The sequence below is a fragment of the Mesoplodon mirus genome (assembly GCF_964341445.2).
Source record: "Mesoplodon mirus genome assembly, chromosome: 20".
Taxonomy (NCBI): Eukaryota; Metazoa; Chordata; class Mammalia; order Artiodactyla; family Ziphiidae; genus Mesoplodon; species Mesoplodon mirus.
The window spans coordinates 10,569,711-10,585,198 of record NC_138996.1 but is presented as its reverse complement, the minus strand read 5'-3'; the positions used below and the strand labels follow the sequence as shown (position 1 = coordinate 10,585,198).

The following is a 15,488-nucleotide window of genomic DNA, read 5'->3' as shown; positions in this document are numbered from 1 at the left end:
ACTCTCATCAAAATGGAGAAATTCTGCTCGATCAGAGACCTTATGATGAGGATGAAAGGACAAATTACAGACTGGGAGCAAACATCTGCAAACCGCATAGCTGGGAAAGGACCTATAATTAGAATATACAAACTCCTCAAAGGTCAGTAGTGAAAAACCAACCAACGAGAAAAGTCCAACGAGAAAATGGGCAAAAGACATTAACAGATATTTCACAAAAAGTGACAAACAAGCTCACAAAACTATAATCAACATCACTAGTCATCAGAGAAATGCCAGTCAAAATTACATGAGATAAAATACACATCTATCACAATGGCTAAAATAAAACTGTAAAATTTAAATAGCAAACAAAATGACAAGAATGCAGATACTCTTTTCTCTCTCATTCACAGCCAGCAGAAAGTTAAAATGGTACAGCCACTCTGGAGAAAAGATTGGTAATTTCTGTCAAAAATGAATATACACTCACCATATGATCTGGCAATGATATTCCCGGGTATTGTATCCCAAAGAAATAAAACTGCACACCTACACAACAATTGTACATGAACGTTCACAGAAGCATTCTTTTCAATCACTTAAAGATCAGAAGAGCCAAACTATCTCTCAGTTGGTGAAGTATGAGAATAACTCAACCTGGTGTTTCTTTGTGGAAAGTGGTTGCTGAGGAATTCAACTTCTTTTTTTTTTTTTTTTTTTTTTTTTTTTTTTGCGGTACGCGGGCCTCTCACTGTTGTGGCCTCTCCCGTTGCGGAGCACAGGCTCCGGACGCGCAGGCCCAGCGGCCATGGCTCACGGGCCCAGCCGCTCCGTGGCATGTGGGATCCTCCCGGACCGGGGCACAAACCCGTATCCCCTGCATCGGCAGGCGGACTCTCAACCACTGCGCCACCAGGGAGGCCCCAGGAATTCAACTTTTTTTTTTTTTTTTTTTTTTTTTTTCTTTTTGCGGTATGCGGGCCTCTCACTGTTGTGGACCCTCCCGTTGCGGAGCACAGGCTCCGGACGCGCAGGCCCAGCGGCCATGGCTCACGGGCCCAGCCGCTCCGCGGCACATGGGATCCTCCCAGACCGGGGCACGAACCCGTATCCCCCGCATCGGCAGGCGGACCCCCAACCACTGCGCCACCAGGGAGGCCCAGGAATTCAACTTTTAAAAATAGATTTCAAGGGATTGAGATTTTCTATTCTCTCAATCTTGATAAGTTGTACTTTTCAAGGAAGCTGTCCATTTCATCTAAATCATCAAATTTATTGGCATAAAGCTGTCATAATTCTCCAAGATATCATTTTATCTTCTGTATGACTAGCAATATCTCCTTTCACCCCTAATATTGGTGGAATTTGTTTCTGATCTAGATAAGTCTTACTGGGGGTTATGAATTTTATTAGTCCTTTGAAACAACTAAATTCAGAGCTTTAATGTTTCCATTCTTTCTCCTTTTTCCCTCTCATTGATTTCTGAACTTATCGCGTTCTTTCCTTCCTCGGCTATGGCTTAACCCTTTACAGAGCATCACAGTTTGTGTCAGAAGGCAATTAATTTAATGGTAACCATCCACAATCGTCTCCGTGCTGTGTTTTAGGTTTTGAGGTGGGGAATGGGGTTGACAAAGACTCTTACTCTAGAGCTTGATCCTTCCTTCAGACGCTCAGCCTTTCTGTCTCAGCTGAACGTCTGGGGTTTTAGCAAGGTCACTCTACACTGCCTACGCCGAAAATCCAACGTCTCCCAACACTGTTCCGGCGGTTGGTATTATCTCCATTTCACTCTCGACCCTTCAGTAGAGTCTTACCCACCACACATGCTGTCTAATCCTCAGTCAGGGAACAAAGGACATCTCCCCTTCTCTGAAAAAATGTACATCAACACATAGTCCCTTTTGATCTCTGGTCCTGGGTCCTGCAAGTTCCAGCTGCTTCAGCAGCCCAAACTCTTAAAATCCAAATTCTTAAAGAGTCCTGTTTGCTTGCACTCTTGTGCTATAGTGAAGACGTTATTCCCAGTCAGAGGGCCAAGTTCAGTGTGAGATTCGCCTTCCATGCTTTCCTTCTGTCAGAGAGAGATTTCCTGATTGTTTTTTTTTAACTGTCAAATGTCTGAAAACAAGTGTCTCATGGATTTTGTCCTGCTTTCGACTTGTAGATGGTGAGAAAGACAAATGTTGTACGAGTTACCATGTTTTAACTTTCATTCTCTCTCAATTGCAACACAGCAACAGAATCTGACCAATCACTAGCATTTGCCTCTCCCCATCATCTATTCTGGCAAAATACGTATCTTAGACTAAAGCCAACTTTCTCACATACTTTTAAGCATTTCTTGACCCCTACCTGCATTTTGGGATAGAATTCAAATTCCTGTGTTTTTCATGTAAACCTATTCAGATTCTGTACCCAAATTGCTTTTGCAACTTCACTTTCCTGTGCTCTTTCTGTAAAGTGGTTTCCACTGTTCCCTCCACTGCTCAGGTCCTATGGTACCTCCAACCAAACTTCTCCCTGTGTTCAGTGGCTTCTTAGTTCCTTTCCCCACTTTTTTCCCCTCTCAAACTCCTACTCCAACTTCCAGAGAGTGTAAATGACCTTTTCAGGTAAGTGATTCCTGAGTTCCAAATTTTAAAGGTAGTCATTCTATTCTATATGCTTTCAGAGCAATTGCCACATTACGTTTGGGTTTGTGATCAATCTGTTTGCCCAGTAATTCAGCCGAGTATAAAGCATTCTTCTTCTTCCCACCAATGGCACCTTCACCACATAATAATAAAAATCTACACAACATAAAGTAAAACTTACCTTTACAAATGAAGAATCTGGATGCAATATCCCTGACTTGTTGTATGAATATACCAGGAAATGAGAGTCTAAAAATGACCTAATTCAAGCAAAATAATAATACTTTGTTGTAATAATAGTATTAGTAAAAGTAACTTCCAGAGTCATGAAATTAAACAAATCTACATTTCATTTTATAAGCTCAAATACGCAAAAATTAAATGGGCTCATCTCTCCGTTATCTAGCTTTCTTTCTGATAGCGCATTATGTATATAAGAGAAAGCAAGAACCAAGATGACCGGATACCACTGGAATGACACAGATTGCTGTCTAGTAAAATCCAGGACTTCCAGATTCCCTCAATAAAGTTTTCTTTTACAGATTCAACCATCAATACATCTCATGGCATAAATCTCTTAGTTAAAATTTGCTAATAAATAGCCATGGATTGATAAAAAACAAACAAAAAAATACATGCTTATTTCATTAGCTTGTTTCTGTGAAGTTATGCTGTGCTACAAAGCATCCTCCAAATTCCCAGTGCCTTAAAATTACAATGAATATTCTTCACAAGGTTACTGCACATTCAGCTCCACATTGCCTTCATTCTGGACCCTAGGAAACGGCATGGTCCCTCTACGGAACATGGTTTTCTCGTAGCAGGAGAAAAATTGTAGAAGCACACGATAGATCTTAAAGCCTTTGTTTAGAGGCGGGATTCTAGTCTTTTGCTCAAATTTCATAGGTCATTTCTATAGAAAAACGTGACATAAACAGGGTATGGAACTAAAATCTTCTTACAAGGGGGATGGTGATTATCATGGAACAATCTAACATCATTATTTACTGTAGGGATGAGACAGGCTGGGACCCGGGACCCTTTACTGGAGCGCTTGGTCTGGTCACACGTCTCCTTGAGCAACAAAAGACAGAGGGACTCTAAGGGACTAAAACTAACTGCCTGCATGTGCAGTCTGGGTAATTATGAACAATAAGACACACAAAGGCCACAAACCGACTGCCACTCCGGAGGTGCCAGGAGCAAAAGCAGAGTACTTACTGCGCATGATCCCTGCACACAGAACCACCAGGCAAGTGGGCAGACCACCAATCCGCCCCGACCTTCACCCCATTTAAGGATCCAGCCCACCTTCCTCGGAGAGTGAGCCAGGGAACCTGTCACTTGTTTTCGCTCCCTCCTGCTGCAGCACGAGCCTCAACAAAGCCTTGCCTGAATTCCTTCTCTGGCCACTTATCAATTTCTATTGATTAAAGAATCCAAGGACCCTAGTCCATAACAGTGACACTGGGATTTCTCATGGATTCCAAACATCAAGAAGGTTTGAAGGCCAGAATGGAAGAGAAACTAGAGCGTTAACAGAGTACTTTTTTCACCACTACTTTTTTTTTTACTGCTGCTTTTCTTATCTCCTTCATGTCCTCTCATTCTTTTTAAAAAATTTTTAGTGAAGTATAGTTGATTTGCAATGTTGTGTTAGTTTCAGGTGTACAGCAAAGTGATTCAGCCATATATATATATATATATATATATATATATATATATATGCACACACACATACATATATATATATTCTTTTTCAGATTCTTTTATCATACTAAGAAAAGTAAGTTGGACAGACAAATATCCTATGATATCACTTATATGTAGAATCTAAAAAAAATGATACAAATGATCTCCTTTACAAAACAGAAATAGACTCACAGACACAGAAAACAAACTTATGGTTACCAAAGGGGAAAGGGGGGAGACGGATAAATTAGGAGTTTGGACTAAACAGATACACAATACTGTATATAAAACAGATAAACAACAAGGACCTACTGTATAGCACAGGGAACTATATTCAATATCCTGTAAGAATCTATTTCCTCTCCTTCTTGAAAACTTTTCCTTTTCTTCAATTCAAATAACAAAACCAGAGAGGTTCCCGGAGAAAAACTGGTATCTGTCAGTTTATATTCCACATGTATTCAAGGAAAAACTTTGCATGGACTGGGTTGGTTTAGGTGCAAGCATCTAGAACGTGAATTCTGAAACAAGGGCAGAGCCACCTTTTAATAACTGTAAGCATTTAAATGGAGGTGGTGGAAGTGGGAATCCAGAAGTAGTTCCCAGGAAAAAGAAATTAGAGATTAAAAACCTTAACAGATATTTGACAAGCATTATTAAAAGGATAAAAATGTTTTTGCGAGTTTATTCATCCTGGGCCCTTTTTCAAAGGCATACTTTTGGCTTCTGTATGAAACAACAAAACAGTCTGCCTTAATCAGTGACCTAACAAAAATACAAATGAGCACTGAAAGAAAAACAATGTCCAATGAAAGGAAAATGAACAATAAAAAGCATGCAAAACTTAAAAGTTAGTTCCGAATGAAGTAGCATTGATGAACAAAATAATCTTAATTTCAAGAGAAATTAATAAGCATTCCAAGGAGATCATTCCAAGAGAAAAAAAGGATACTCTGAAACTAAAACACATGACAGTTAATATTAAATAACTCAATAAATGTATCAAAGAGAATTTGCTTACTGTGAACAGAATTATAGGCCTAGCCAACAGAAAACAAATTCTGGTAAAATGCATGTCAAAAATAAAGATTTGATCATAGTTGTAGAAAAAACTCTGATATGAAGCACAGACAAATAAGACCCAGGATGAAAGCACTGATTTCCCACAGAGGAAAAAAAAATGTGTAGGTACTGAAAATTAACATGAAAAATTTAGGGACTTGGGATATATTAGGGAGTATTAATGTAATACACACACACACACAAACTCACACTCACCCACACACAGAAAACATACTGGAAAACTCACTTCACACAGACTATATCAAATTGCAAAAATTTATAGAAAAGAAATATGATTCACAAATTCTACACATTGCCAAATGTCATTCAGTTATGAGAACAAGAAAGACATCTGCAGACATGCACTGATTCGGGAAGCATGCCACCTGCAGATTCCATCTGAAGAAAATCATCTGAAGTTATTCTAACTAAATGATACCTGAGTCAGCATAAAGCTGCAATAAAAAGAAAAAAGTAAAAAGAAGCTTTGAAGAAAGTTGGAAAATGCAATACTGTTGTTAAAAAAACTGAAAGCAGTGAATTTACATCTTAAGTGGAAAAAGAATTTTAAGAAATACTATACGAATGTGATGCTATCACCTCTAACAGACACAAGAGAGGAATCTGAGAACCTAGGATAGAAAATATGAATATAATGATTATATGAAAATTTCATTTTTATAGCAATAAATCCCAAAAACAAAGGAAGAAGACAATCAATAGTGTAGGTGGCATAATTGCAACATATAGAGGAGATAAAGTGTTAATATCTACAGAAAACAAAACTTCCCACGATAGATCATGGAACAAAAACCAGAAAAACAGAAAGATAAAGCCATAGATTGAAAATAAATAACTCAAAACGAATAAAAAATAACGACCACCCCACCCCCTGCAAAAAAAAAAAAACCCACCAAAATCTCAGGAAAAGCAAGTCAATGAGAACGGTCAGTTAACACTGGAAAAGATACTAAGTGTTATTAATAACCAGTGAAGTGCATATTAAAACAACAATAAAACAGCATTTGTCATCCACTAATTAACAAAAATAAGTGTGTGAAGATATTCATTTTGTCGAGAATGTAGAGAACAGAAATACTTTTAAGCTATTGGCATGAGTAAAAATTGGTTATAAGGCTTTTGAGGAAAAAAACTGGCATTATATAGCACTTGAGAAATTTCTTATTTATAATCCCTCAATTTCACTGGGGCCCAGGAAGTCATGGTCAAGGATGTCCATGATAGAGCTGTTCTTGTTGTAAACATGGGAGGATAAATAATTAATGGAATATATTCATTTTACGGCTACATATGCATTTTAAAAAACAAACCTGTTTTGCACACATCATTATGAATGAATCTCAACAAATAATATTATGCAAAATGTTGCACAATGAACACTAATAGGTACCTATTGCTCACACTTTTGGGTCATGTGTGGGTAGCCATGGCAGCTCTGCTAACTGTGGCCAGGCTTGCTCAGTGGTACAGGACTCAGCTGAATGTTGGCTGCTGTAGGGATAAATAGAGCACCTTGGCTGTGATCCACATGTCTTTAATCGTCCAGCAAGCTAAGCCCAAGCATATTCTCATGGGGATGACAGACAAACCAGATGGAAAGCAGAAAAGCGTGACAGCTTTTTCAAGCCTGTGTTGGAATCAAGGCAGCCAACATCTCTCTGGCCAAAGTAAGTGACATAGCCCCAAACTGGGCTAGTAATTTGCCGGGCCCCCAAAGTAAAATGAAAATGCAGGGCCTCTCATTCAAAAGTATTAAGAATCTCAGGATAGCATCAGAAGAGCATGAATCCAAGCACAGAGCCCTTCTAACCTTGGGCTCTTCACACCAATGAAGAATGAGTGTGAGGTAGTTGTTGAGCTGTATACACTCCACCTCTTGATGAGAGAACCTCAAAGTTATACAGCAAAGAGTGAAGATACAGGGAAAGGTAAAGAATTGGGGTCACTTTTGTGATTCACCATGTTAAGGTCCACCCTTACCTACCCTTCTGATACCCCATAACAAATTGTATAATGGACTATACACTCTTTTGCCATTCATGTCTATTTGAAGGACGCATCAAAACATGATTTTTATTGATCCTTAGACATATGGATGAAAGACCCTAAAAATATGGAAGAAGAATATGTGTCAATATCATAATGGTAACCGGCACTGGGGAGTGAGACGATTGAAGAGGTCTGGGTATGGGAATAATAGATTTCATTATTATGGCCATGTACCCTTTTTTTTAATATGTAGGAAAAATGCTTATAGGTGCATCATTCATGGTAAGAACTTAATTGTTTATACTAATCTCAGAATTTTCTTTTTATTTTTATTCATTCATGGAGAAAAACAATATAAAAAATAGCATGCTAATATAAACTACAGACTTTGGTTGATAATGAATGATGTGTCAATGCAGGATCATCAGTTACAGCAAATACATCACTCTGGTAGGGAATGTTGATAACGGAGGAAGCTATGCACATGTGGGGTGTGAGGATATACGGGAAACCTCTGCTCCTTCCACTCACTTTTGTTGGGAACCTAAAACTGTTCTAAAAAAATAAAGTATATTAAAATGATAAGAAATAATAATGAGAAAACTACGCGAATAGGCAAGCCCCATACAGGAAAATGAACTAGCCAATAACTATTTAGAGAAATCATTTAGGGAAATACAACCTGACATTAAGATGAGATACAATATTTTAGTACATCACGCATGCTTTTGGAAATCTAAACTGCTACAGTTTTTAGAAAGTAACTGGCAAGATCTCTCAAAATCTCTACATGCTATAAAATGTGAGTAATAAGAAAGGCCTACCTTACAGGCGGTTGTGAAAATTAATCAGTTACTACCTGAAAATTGCTTAGAAATACACCTGGAATATGGTACGTGCTCAATAAATGTCAGTTGCTTTTGTTGCTTTCATTATTATTTATTATTATTACTATTACTACTATTATCAGCACTCATTCTGCTTGATCCAGAAGCCCATTTATTGATATCAAGACTATGAAACAAAATCTCTATTGCATAAGAATACACAGATAAAGATGTTTATTGTCGGACTCTATAGTGACAATCCCTGGAAATAACTTCATTACCCATCAATATTACATACTATGGGATCTCATCCATTAAAAATGAGTAAAAATTTATACATAGAGCAAGAAAATAAGTGCCATTATTAAATAAGACCTGACACTTGCAGAATACTATTTCCATTTGTGCAAAAAACAAAACAAAACAAAACAAAACCCTTTTTTGGTAGGTTTCTATATGTTTTATTTCAGGTAAAGATGAAATTTAAAATAGAAAATCATGGAGTGATACACACAGGATATTGATACTGGTTTCCTCACAGAGAGGAAGTAGAAAACTGAAGAGATTAAAAATATATCCTATAGCAAAATGAGACAAAACTAGAGTGTAATCTCAAATAAAATGCTTAAAAATCATATAATTATGTAAAATGACATGAAACAAATAAAATTAATCATGGACAGATAAACTTATTCCCTTGATAGTTGCAATTGTAATTATACTTTAAGGAGTTACATAAAATGATTTTCATGTGTCTGATATACTTTAATACTTATTACAGTTGGGTTTGAATATTAGATTTAAAAATCTAAAGATAAAGACTCGAAATTCTAGTCTGACATGAATCACCAAGAAGACTTAACATATTAAATAAATATAACATTTATGCTCTTGAATATTTAGGCTCTAAATTTAGGCTCAATTTAAGGTAGTCATTGTAAAAATGTAAGAAACTAAAAACAAATGTATGAAAAGAAGCATGGCCACTTACTGTTTTTCAAGGTGAAGAGTGTATGTTTTCCTGTCAATTTTGATGGCATAGGTGACCTACAGCAAAGTAGTCAGAGAGAATGTAATTATTAGATATTTCAAATCCTTAAAAGTCAGAAGCCCTAATTTTTAAAAATATATGTACTCTTTCATATAAGCATGGATTGTATCGTGAGTGTATCAAAATTATATATATATATAATTATAGTTACAGTTATCTTTCTTCAATCTTGGAATGTGTGACAGAATTAATCATAATCAAACTTACTTAAAATCTAGGAGTCTAAATCTATTTCAAAAGTAAGAGCATTAGTCATTAGCATTTAACTATCATAATCAAATTTTTAACTTCAAATGGTTACATTTAGAAATGCTGAGTAACCTTTGAAGGAACTTGAATTTTACTATCTTTTTCTACTTTGCAATTTCTAGAGCAAATAAATGGAAAATTAAACAATACAAAGCAAGTCCCCTTTTAAGAGTAAACTAAAATTAAACTAAAATCTGATGTTCACCTAAGACACCATTAAGAAAGTTAAAAGGCAATTCCTAAAGAATGGTATTAGCAATTCATATCCAATTGGCCGATCGACATTTGTGTATGTCTCATTTCTAACAGTACATCGTTTCCTTCTCCTTTTCGTTTTCCTTAGTCTATCTCACCAAAAGTTCTGTTTTATAGTCTTCTCAGAAATCAACTTTTGACATTGTGAATCCGGGCTACTTCAGCTTACTTTTGTCTTTCATTAATTCTACTTCTTAATTTAAGTAGCATCTTTAAGAATTTTAAGGTTATAATTATTTTTCTAATTTTAAGTTGCTGACCATTTTTTGTCACTTGTTTAATTATTTGTGGTTATAAATTATGCTCCTATACCATCTTCAGAGCGGATTCAAATTTTTCTTTGTAATTTCTTCATTCTCATTCATTGTTTAGTATTTAATATCCATTGTGATTTATGATTTCTCCTTCAACCCGTGAATTACGTAGAAGTATATTTTTAAATGTCTAAATACATTTTTCAGCCCTTCTGTTAAGTTTTAACCTAATTGTATTGTTGCCAGATGATGAGTTCTGTACTATTCGTATTTGCATTCCATATATTTATTTATTTTCCTTGCTGTGGTCAATTCTGTTGAATGGCGCTATATATTCTTGAAAAGTATGAGAACTAGTCTTGAGAAGCATTATTTACAATGCAGTTAGAGCATTAAGCGCAGCTTGATTAGAAAAGCTCTTATCTATTTCTGGGGATACCCACAAGTCTGGGTGTTTCTGACTCTTGGCTGATGAGGGCAGTGAGATTTATAATGCACTGCGTAGGGTTCAAAACTCCCTTGGCCAAGGTTAGCTTCTGTTGTGTTTCCCTAACTAGTTTGACAAGACTGGCTTGGCTACTTCAAAAGTCACTGAAAGCTTTGCAAGGAGCTCTCCCAAAGCCAAACTTCCATAAATCTTGTGATTTCAAGCCAGAGACTCGGCGTGTTCCGGGAGCACGGAGGCTGGGTTCACGGAGAGCTAGCTCATTGCGGATGCTTCCTGGATTCCTGATATTTGCCTGAATTCGCTTTGTCTTGCTGCACCAGAGGTTTTATCATTAACTAACTAAAAGCCTCACGTGTGATATCCCTAGACTCTAGCAAGTCTTAACATAGAACAGAAAGGGGAAAACAATACACAAACTTCATTGGGTTCACTTTATCCATCAATAAAATGTTTACTTCTGTTGTTCAAATTTTCTTTCTCTTTATGAAGAATTTTATGGTCAATCATAAAATTGAGAAAAACATTGTAAGATCTCTCTATGGAAATGGATTTGAAAATGTCTCCCTGTCGTGCTATCAGTTTTCATTTTATATATGCTGAGGACATTTTATTAAATTCATACAAATTTAGAATTTTTATGTGTTCCCTGGGAACTGAATATTTTATTATTATTATGTAACGATGCTTATCTCATAATGTCGGTGTGTGTGTGTGTGTGTGTGTACCAAATACTGTCTTTTTCCTGCTATCATCATGGATCCTCATGTTTTCTTTTGGTAGCATCTTCCCAGTGTATGTTATACTCTCCTAAACATTTCAGCGTCTCCAGATATTCATTTTGGGGGTGTGATAGCTTTTATAAATACATAATCGCTGGTGGTTCTTGGTACCACAAAGTGAGCCAGTCAGAAGTAGACCACTCTATAAAACCTGCCCCAGTGTCTAGTACAGTTTTTCAGCTGGCATTTGAGGACATTCCTCTCCGATCTTGCCACTGAGGTTCTAATCGATGGATTCCTCTCCCATCCCTGTGTGTGTTTACATCAACACTTCTTCCTTCTTGAAAACAAAGTGTCCTATCCAAAGCTACTAATTCGTATTAAAAAAGAAGTCAAAACCAGAAAGAAACTGACAACTAACAAAATGATTCAAATAGTCAATATACAGAAAGACATCTCTTGTTAAGGTTTAACCAAAAAATACCTGTTAAAAGTGAAGCATTCACTAGGATGTACACAAGAGCAAAGATGAGAAGACTGAAGAGATCTGGAGAGGCCTCAGGAAGATAGGCGTCACTATTTCTGTTAATGGGAGTCAAATATAATGCAACTTTTCCGGTAGACATTTTGCAATGCTTATCAAAATTTTTTATACTGGCTTGCCTGTTGATCCTATTGACTATTCAGGAAGGTTTATGAAACTATCTGCATATATAAAATTTGAAATACTATATGATGTTACACATAAGTTATCATGAAGTTAGGAAAAACAGTGACAGGGCTGGATTTATTATCATAAAAATAAATCCTAACTCTACACATAAATGAAAAAACCAATTACAAATCTCATAAATGATCATTAAAAGTATATGTGCATGTGTGTATGTCTCTAAAACTTCATTTCCTTCAAACTTACTGCCTTTAGAAAGTGAGGCAGCCATTCACTTTCTTAACGTCTCTGTACTGTCTAGATTTAATTTTATAATGTACATAATGTACACGCTTTACTATTCTAAGCAGATCAGAAATAACATTACTTTTACTTTTTACAAAGCTTTATATATGCCTATGTATGTAAATACAGGCATGAAGATACGCTTTATATACTGTCATTTTAAAATAATGCTACAAGCTAAATATTAGTATGGCCTCACTTACATAGAAGGTATTTTAAATGTAGAAAGTATTTTTTTAATTTATTTTTTAGAAAGTTTTTTTTTTTTTTGCGGTACGCGGGCCTCTCACTGCTGTGGCCTCTCCCGTTGCGGAGCACAGGCTCCGGAGGCGCAGGCTCAGCGGCCACGGCTCACGGGCCCAGCCGCTCCGCAGCACGCGGGATCCTCCCGGACCGGGGCACGAACCCGCGTCCCCTGCATCGGCAGGCGGACTCCCAACCACTGCGCCACCAGGGAAGCCCAGAAAGTATTTTTAAACGTACATCTTTTCTAGAAAACAGTCTACAGTAAACTGTAGACGCCATTTTGTGGGATAGGAATTCGGGGCATTTCTTTTCTCTGTGTTTTTAAATTGTTTCGTAACGTTCATATATTACTTGGGAAATGAAAACAAAGCACTTGCTCTCCCTCAGACAAAACCAAAACGTCTCTTGAACACTGTCATTAGGACACAAAATTTCATGAAGGGGTATGCATGAATTGATTTGGGTCTTGCAGTCCAGTAAAACTAAAATACTCATATGTTTTAAGTGATTCCTTACTTACATGCGTTTCTGAAACACCGCCGTCATTGGTGTTTGTCCCAGTCTTCTGTGGCACTGTAATTTGTAGAAGTGATGTTTCAGTGTCTGCAGTAAGGAAACCAGGTGTGAGCCTTCCCCAGCGCACAGCTGCATCCTTACCCTTCTCTTGTCCTCTCCTATCACATCACTCGTGGATCTTCCAAGCCCCAGCGCGCGCGCGCACGCACGCACGCACGCACGCACACAATCATCCTGCGCAGGGTTCCAGGAAGAGGCTCCTCTAGAAGCGGGAGTGTTACTACCCCACCACCGTCCAGAGACCCTCGGGGCTGGCTGACCTCAGCCCTGGGTAGGTGAAGAAGGGCTGCTCCCAGGACCCCATCCAGGTTCCCTCCTCCCTCCACCTCCCTGGAAGACAGGCGCCCCCTCCTGCGGTGCAGGGTCCGGGAGTGAGGGACAACTAACCCAGTCCTGCTCGGAGCCCTCCGACCAGCGGGCCCGCCAGGACCCTGAAACTGGGCGGGCTCGGACCCGACGCAGGACTCTCCCCAGCCTGGCCTGGGCTTCTGCAGCAAGGAGGGCGACGCCTCCCGCACCAAGGGACCCTGCGACGACGGGCCACCCTCCTATCCAGCAGGGTACTCACTTACGATGGCCTGCGGAGGTCAGCCGGCCCAGCCCTGAGAGGAGCAGCAAGAGAGACAGCATTGCGTGGCTGGCCGGCGTTGACTGGAAACGGTGCAGCGAGCGCGCGAGGCCCTGCGCTCTAGGTCCCGTCGGGGAGGGGCGGGAGCGGAGCGGTGGGGCTGGGAGGGAGGGCAGAGCAGAGGGGCGGGGCGGGGCGGGCGGGACTGGAAACCTGGAGCAGAGAGGCTGGGAGGGAGCTGAGGGGCCGGGCTGGAGACTAAATCCCAAGGTGCCAGGGATACAGAGAGTTGTTTTCCATAATGCTTATGATTGCAACAGATGACTACAAAGTCCTTAAGAAAAACATCCCTGGAATGTAAAGCTGGCAAGAGTCGCACTTAATTTTCAAAAAGATTTACACCTTCAAGAGACAGAGAAAGGATTAACAATTACATGTTTTTAAAGGAAGTTGTCTAAGAAAAGGGAGTGTCTGTGTGCCTGTGCCTGTGTGTGTGTGTGTGTGAGAGAGAGAGAGAGAGAGAGAGAGAGAGAGAGAGAGAGAGAGAGAGAAGAGTCCTTTTTCATTTCTGGTACCTGAGAAAATTAATGTTTTATTTTATAGATTTGTGTTTACCCTTATAATAGATATAGAAAAGACAGGTTTGTTGACTACTTTGTATGAAGGTTACTGAAATTGTTAATGACTAGGCAACTGAAATTATAGTGGCAACACATTTACAAGAAGTAGATTTGTACAGGAGTTGGGAGATAATAAGTTTGGTTGAAGATATGTTGAATTTCAGGCATTTGTGGACTATCAGGTATTCAACAGATTGTTGGAAGTAAAAGTCTGGATCCCTAGAATTTGAACTGAATACATAACTTTGCAAATGACATCATACTATACATAGAACAGTACATAGCCCTCCAGCCCGGTCAGACAGCTCCAATCCTTCCCCGCCCCAGTCCCGCCCCACTCCGCCCCGCCCCTCCGCTCCCGCCCCGCCCCGCCCCTATGCTCTGCCCTCCCTCCCAGCCCCACCCCTCCGCCCTCTCTGCCCTCCCTCCCCGCCCCTCCGCTCCCGCCCCTCCCCGACGGGACCTAGATCGCAGGGCCCCGCGCGCTCGTTGCACCGTTTCCAGTCAATCGCCATCGCGGTGGCGAGGCCGGCCAGCCACACAATGCTGTCTCTCTTGCTGCTCCTCTCAGGGCTGGGCCGGCTGACCTCCGCGGGCCATCGTAAGTGGGGACCCTGCTGGATAGGAGGGTGGCCCTTCGTTGCAGGGTTCCTTGGCGCGGGGGGCGTCGCCCTCCTTGCTGCAGAAGCCCAGGCCAGGCTGGGGAGAGCCCGCCGTCGGGTCCGAGCCCGCCCAGTTTCAGGGTCCTGGCGGGCCCGCTGGTCGGAGGGCTCCGAGCAGGACTGGGTTAGTTGTCCCTCACTCCCGGACCCTGCACCGCAGGAGGGGGCGCCTGTCTTCCAGGGAGGTGGAGGGAGGAGGGAACCTGGATGGGGTCCTGGGAGCAGCCCTTCTTCACCTACCCAGGGCTGAGGTCAGCCAGCCCCAAGGGTCTCTGGACGGTGGTGGGGTAGTAACACTCCCGCTTCTAGAGGAGCCTCTTCCTGGAACCCTGCGCAGTATGATTGTGTGTGTGTGTGTGTGTGTGTGTGTGTGTGTGTGCGCGCGCGCGCGCGCGCTGGGGCTTGGAAGATCCACGTGTGATGTGATAGGAGAGGACAAATAAGAGAAGGATAAGGATGCTGCCGTGCGCTGGGGAACGCTCACACCTGTTTTGCTCACTGTAGATTCTGAAACATCGCTTATACAAATTACAGTGCCACAGAAGACTGGGACAAAGGTCTCAGAAACTCCTGTCATTAAGAAATCATTCTTTGTGTTTTATGGGTTTTTTATTCTTTCTGGACTACATGGCCGAAATCAATTCATACATATCATTTGTAAAGTTATTTTTGTGTT

General features: G+C 40.1%; 1 protein-coding gene across 1 annotated transcript in view; it reads right to left on the bottom strand.

Moving 5' to 3' along the window:
* LOC309795868 (A disintegrin and metallopeptidase domain 3-like) overlaps positions 1 to 13,608 on the bottom strand; it is an 86,833-nt gene extending 73,225 nt beyond the window's left edge. The window contains 4 exon segments of the mRNA XM_082608681.1: positions 2,800 to 2,878; positions 9,201 to 9,256; positions 12,907 to 12,989; positions 13,535 to 13,608. Of these exon segments, the coding sequence (XP_082464807.1) occupies positions 2,800 to 2,878; positions 9,201 to 9,256; positions 12,907 to 12,989; positions 13,535 to 13,592 (276 nt within the window). The 5' untranslated portion in view covers positions 13,593 to 13,608.
* Positions 13,609 to 15,488: the final 1,880 nt, after the last annotated feature.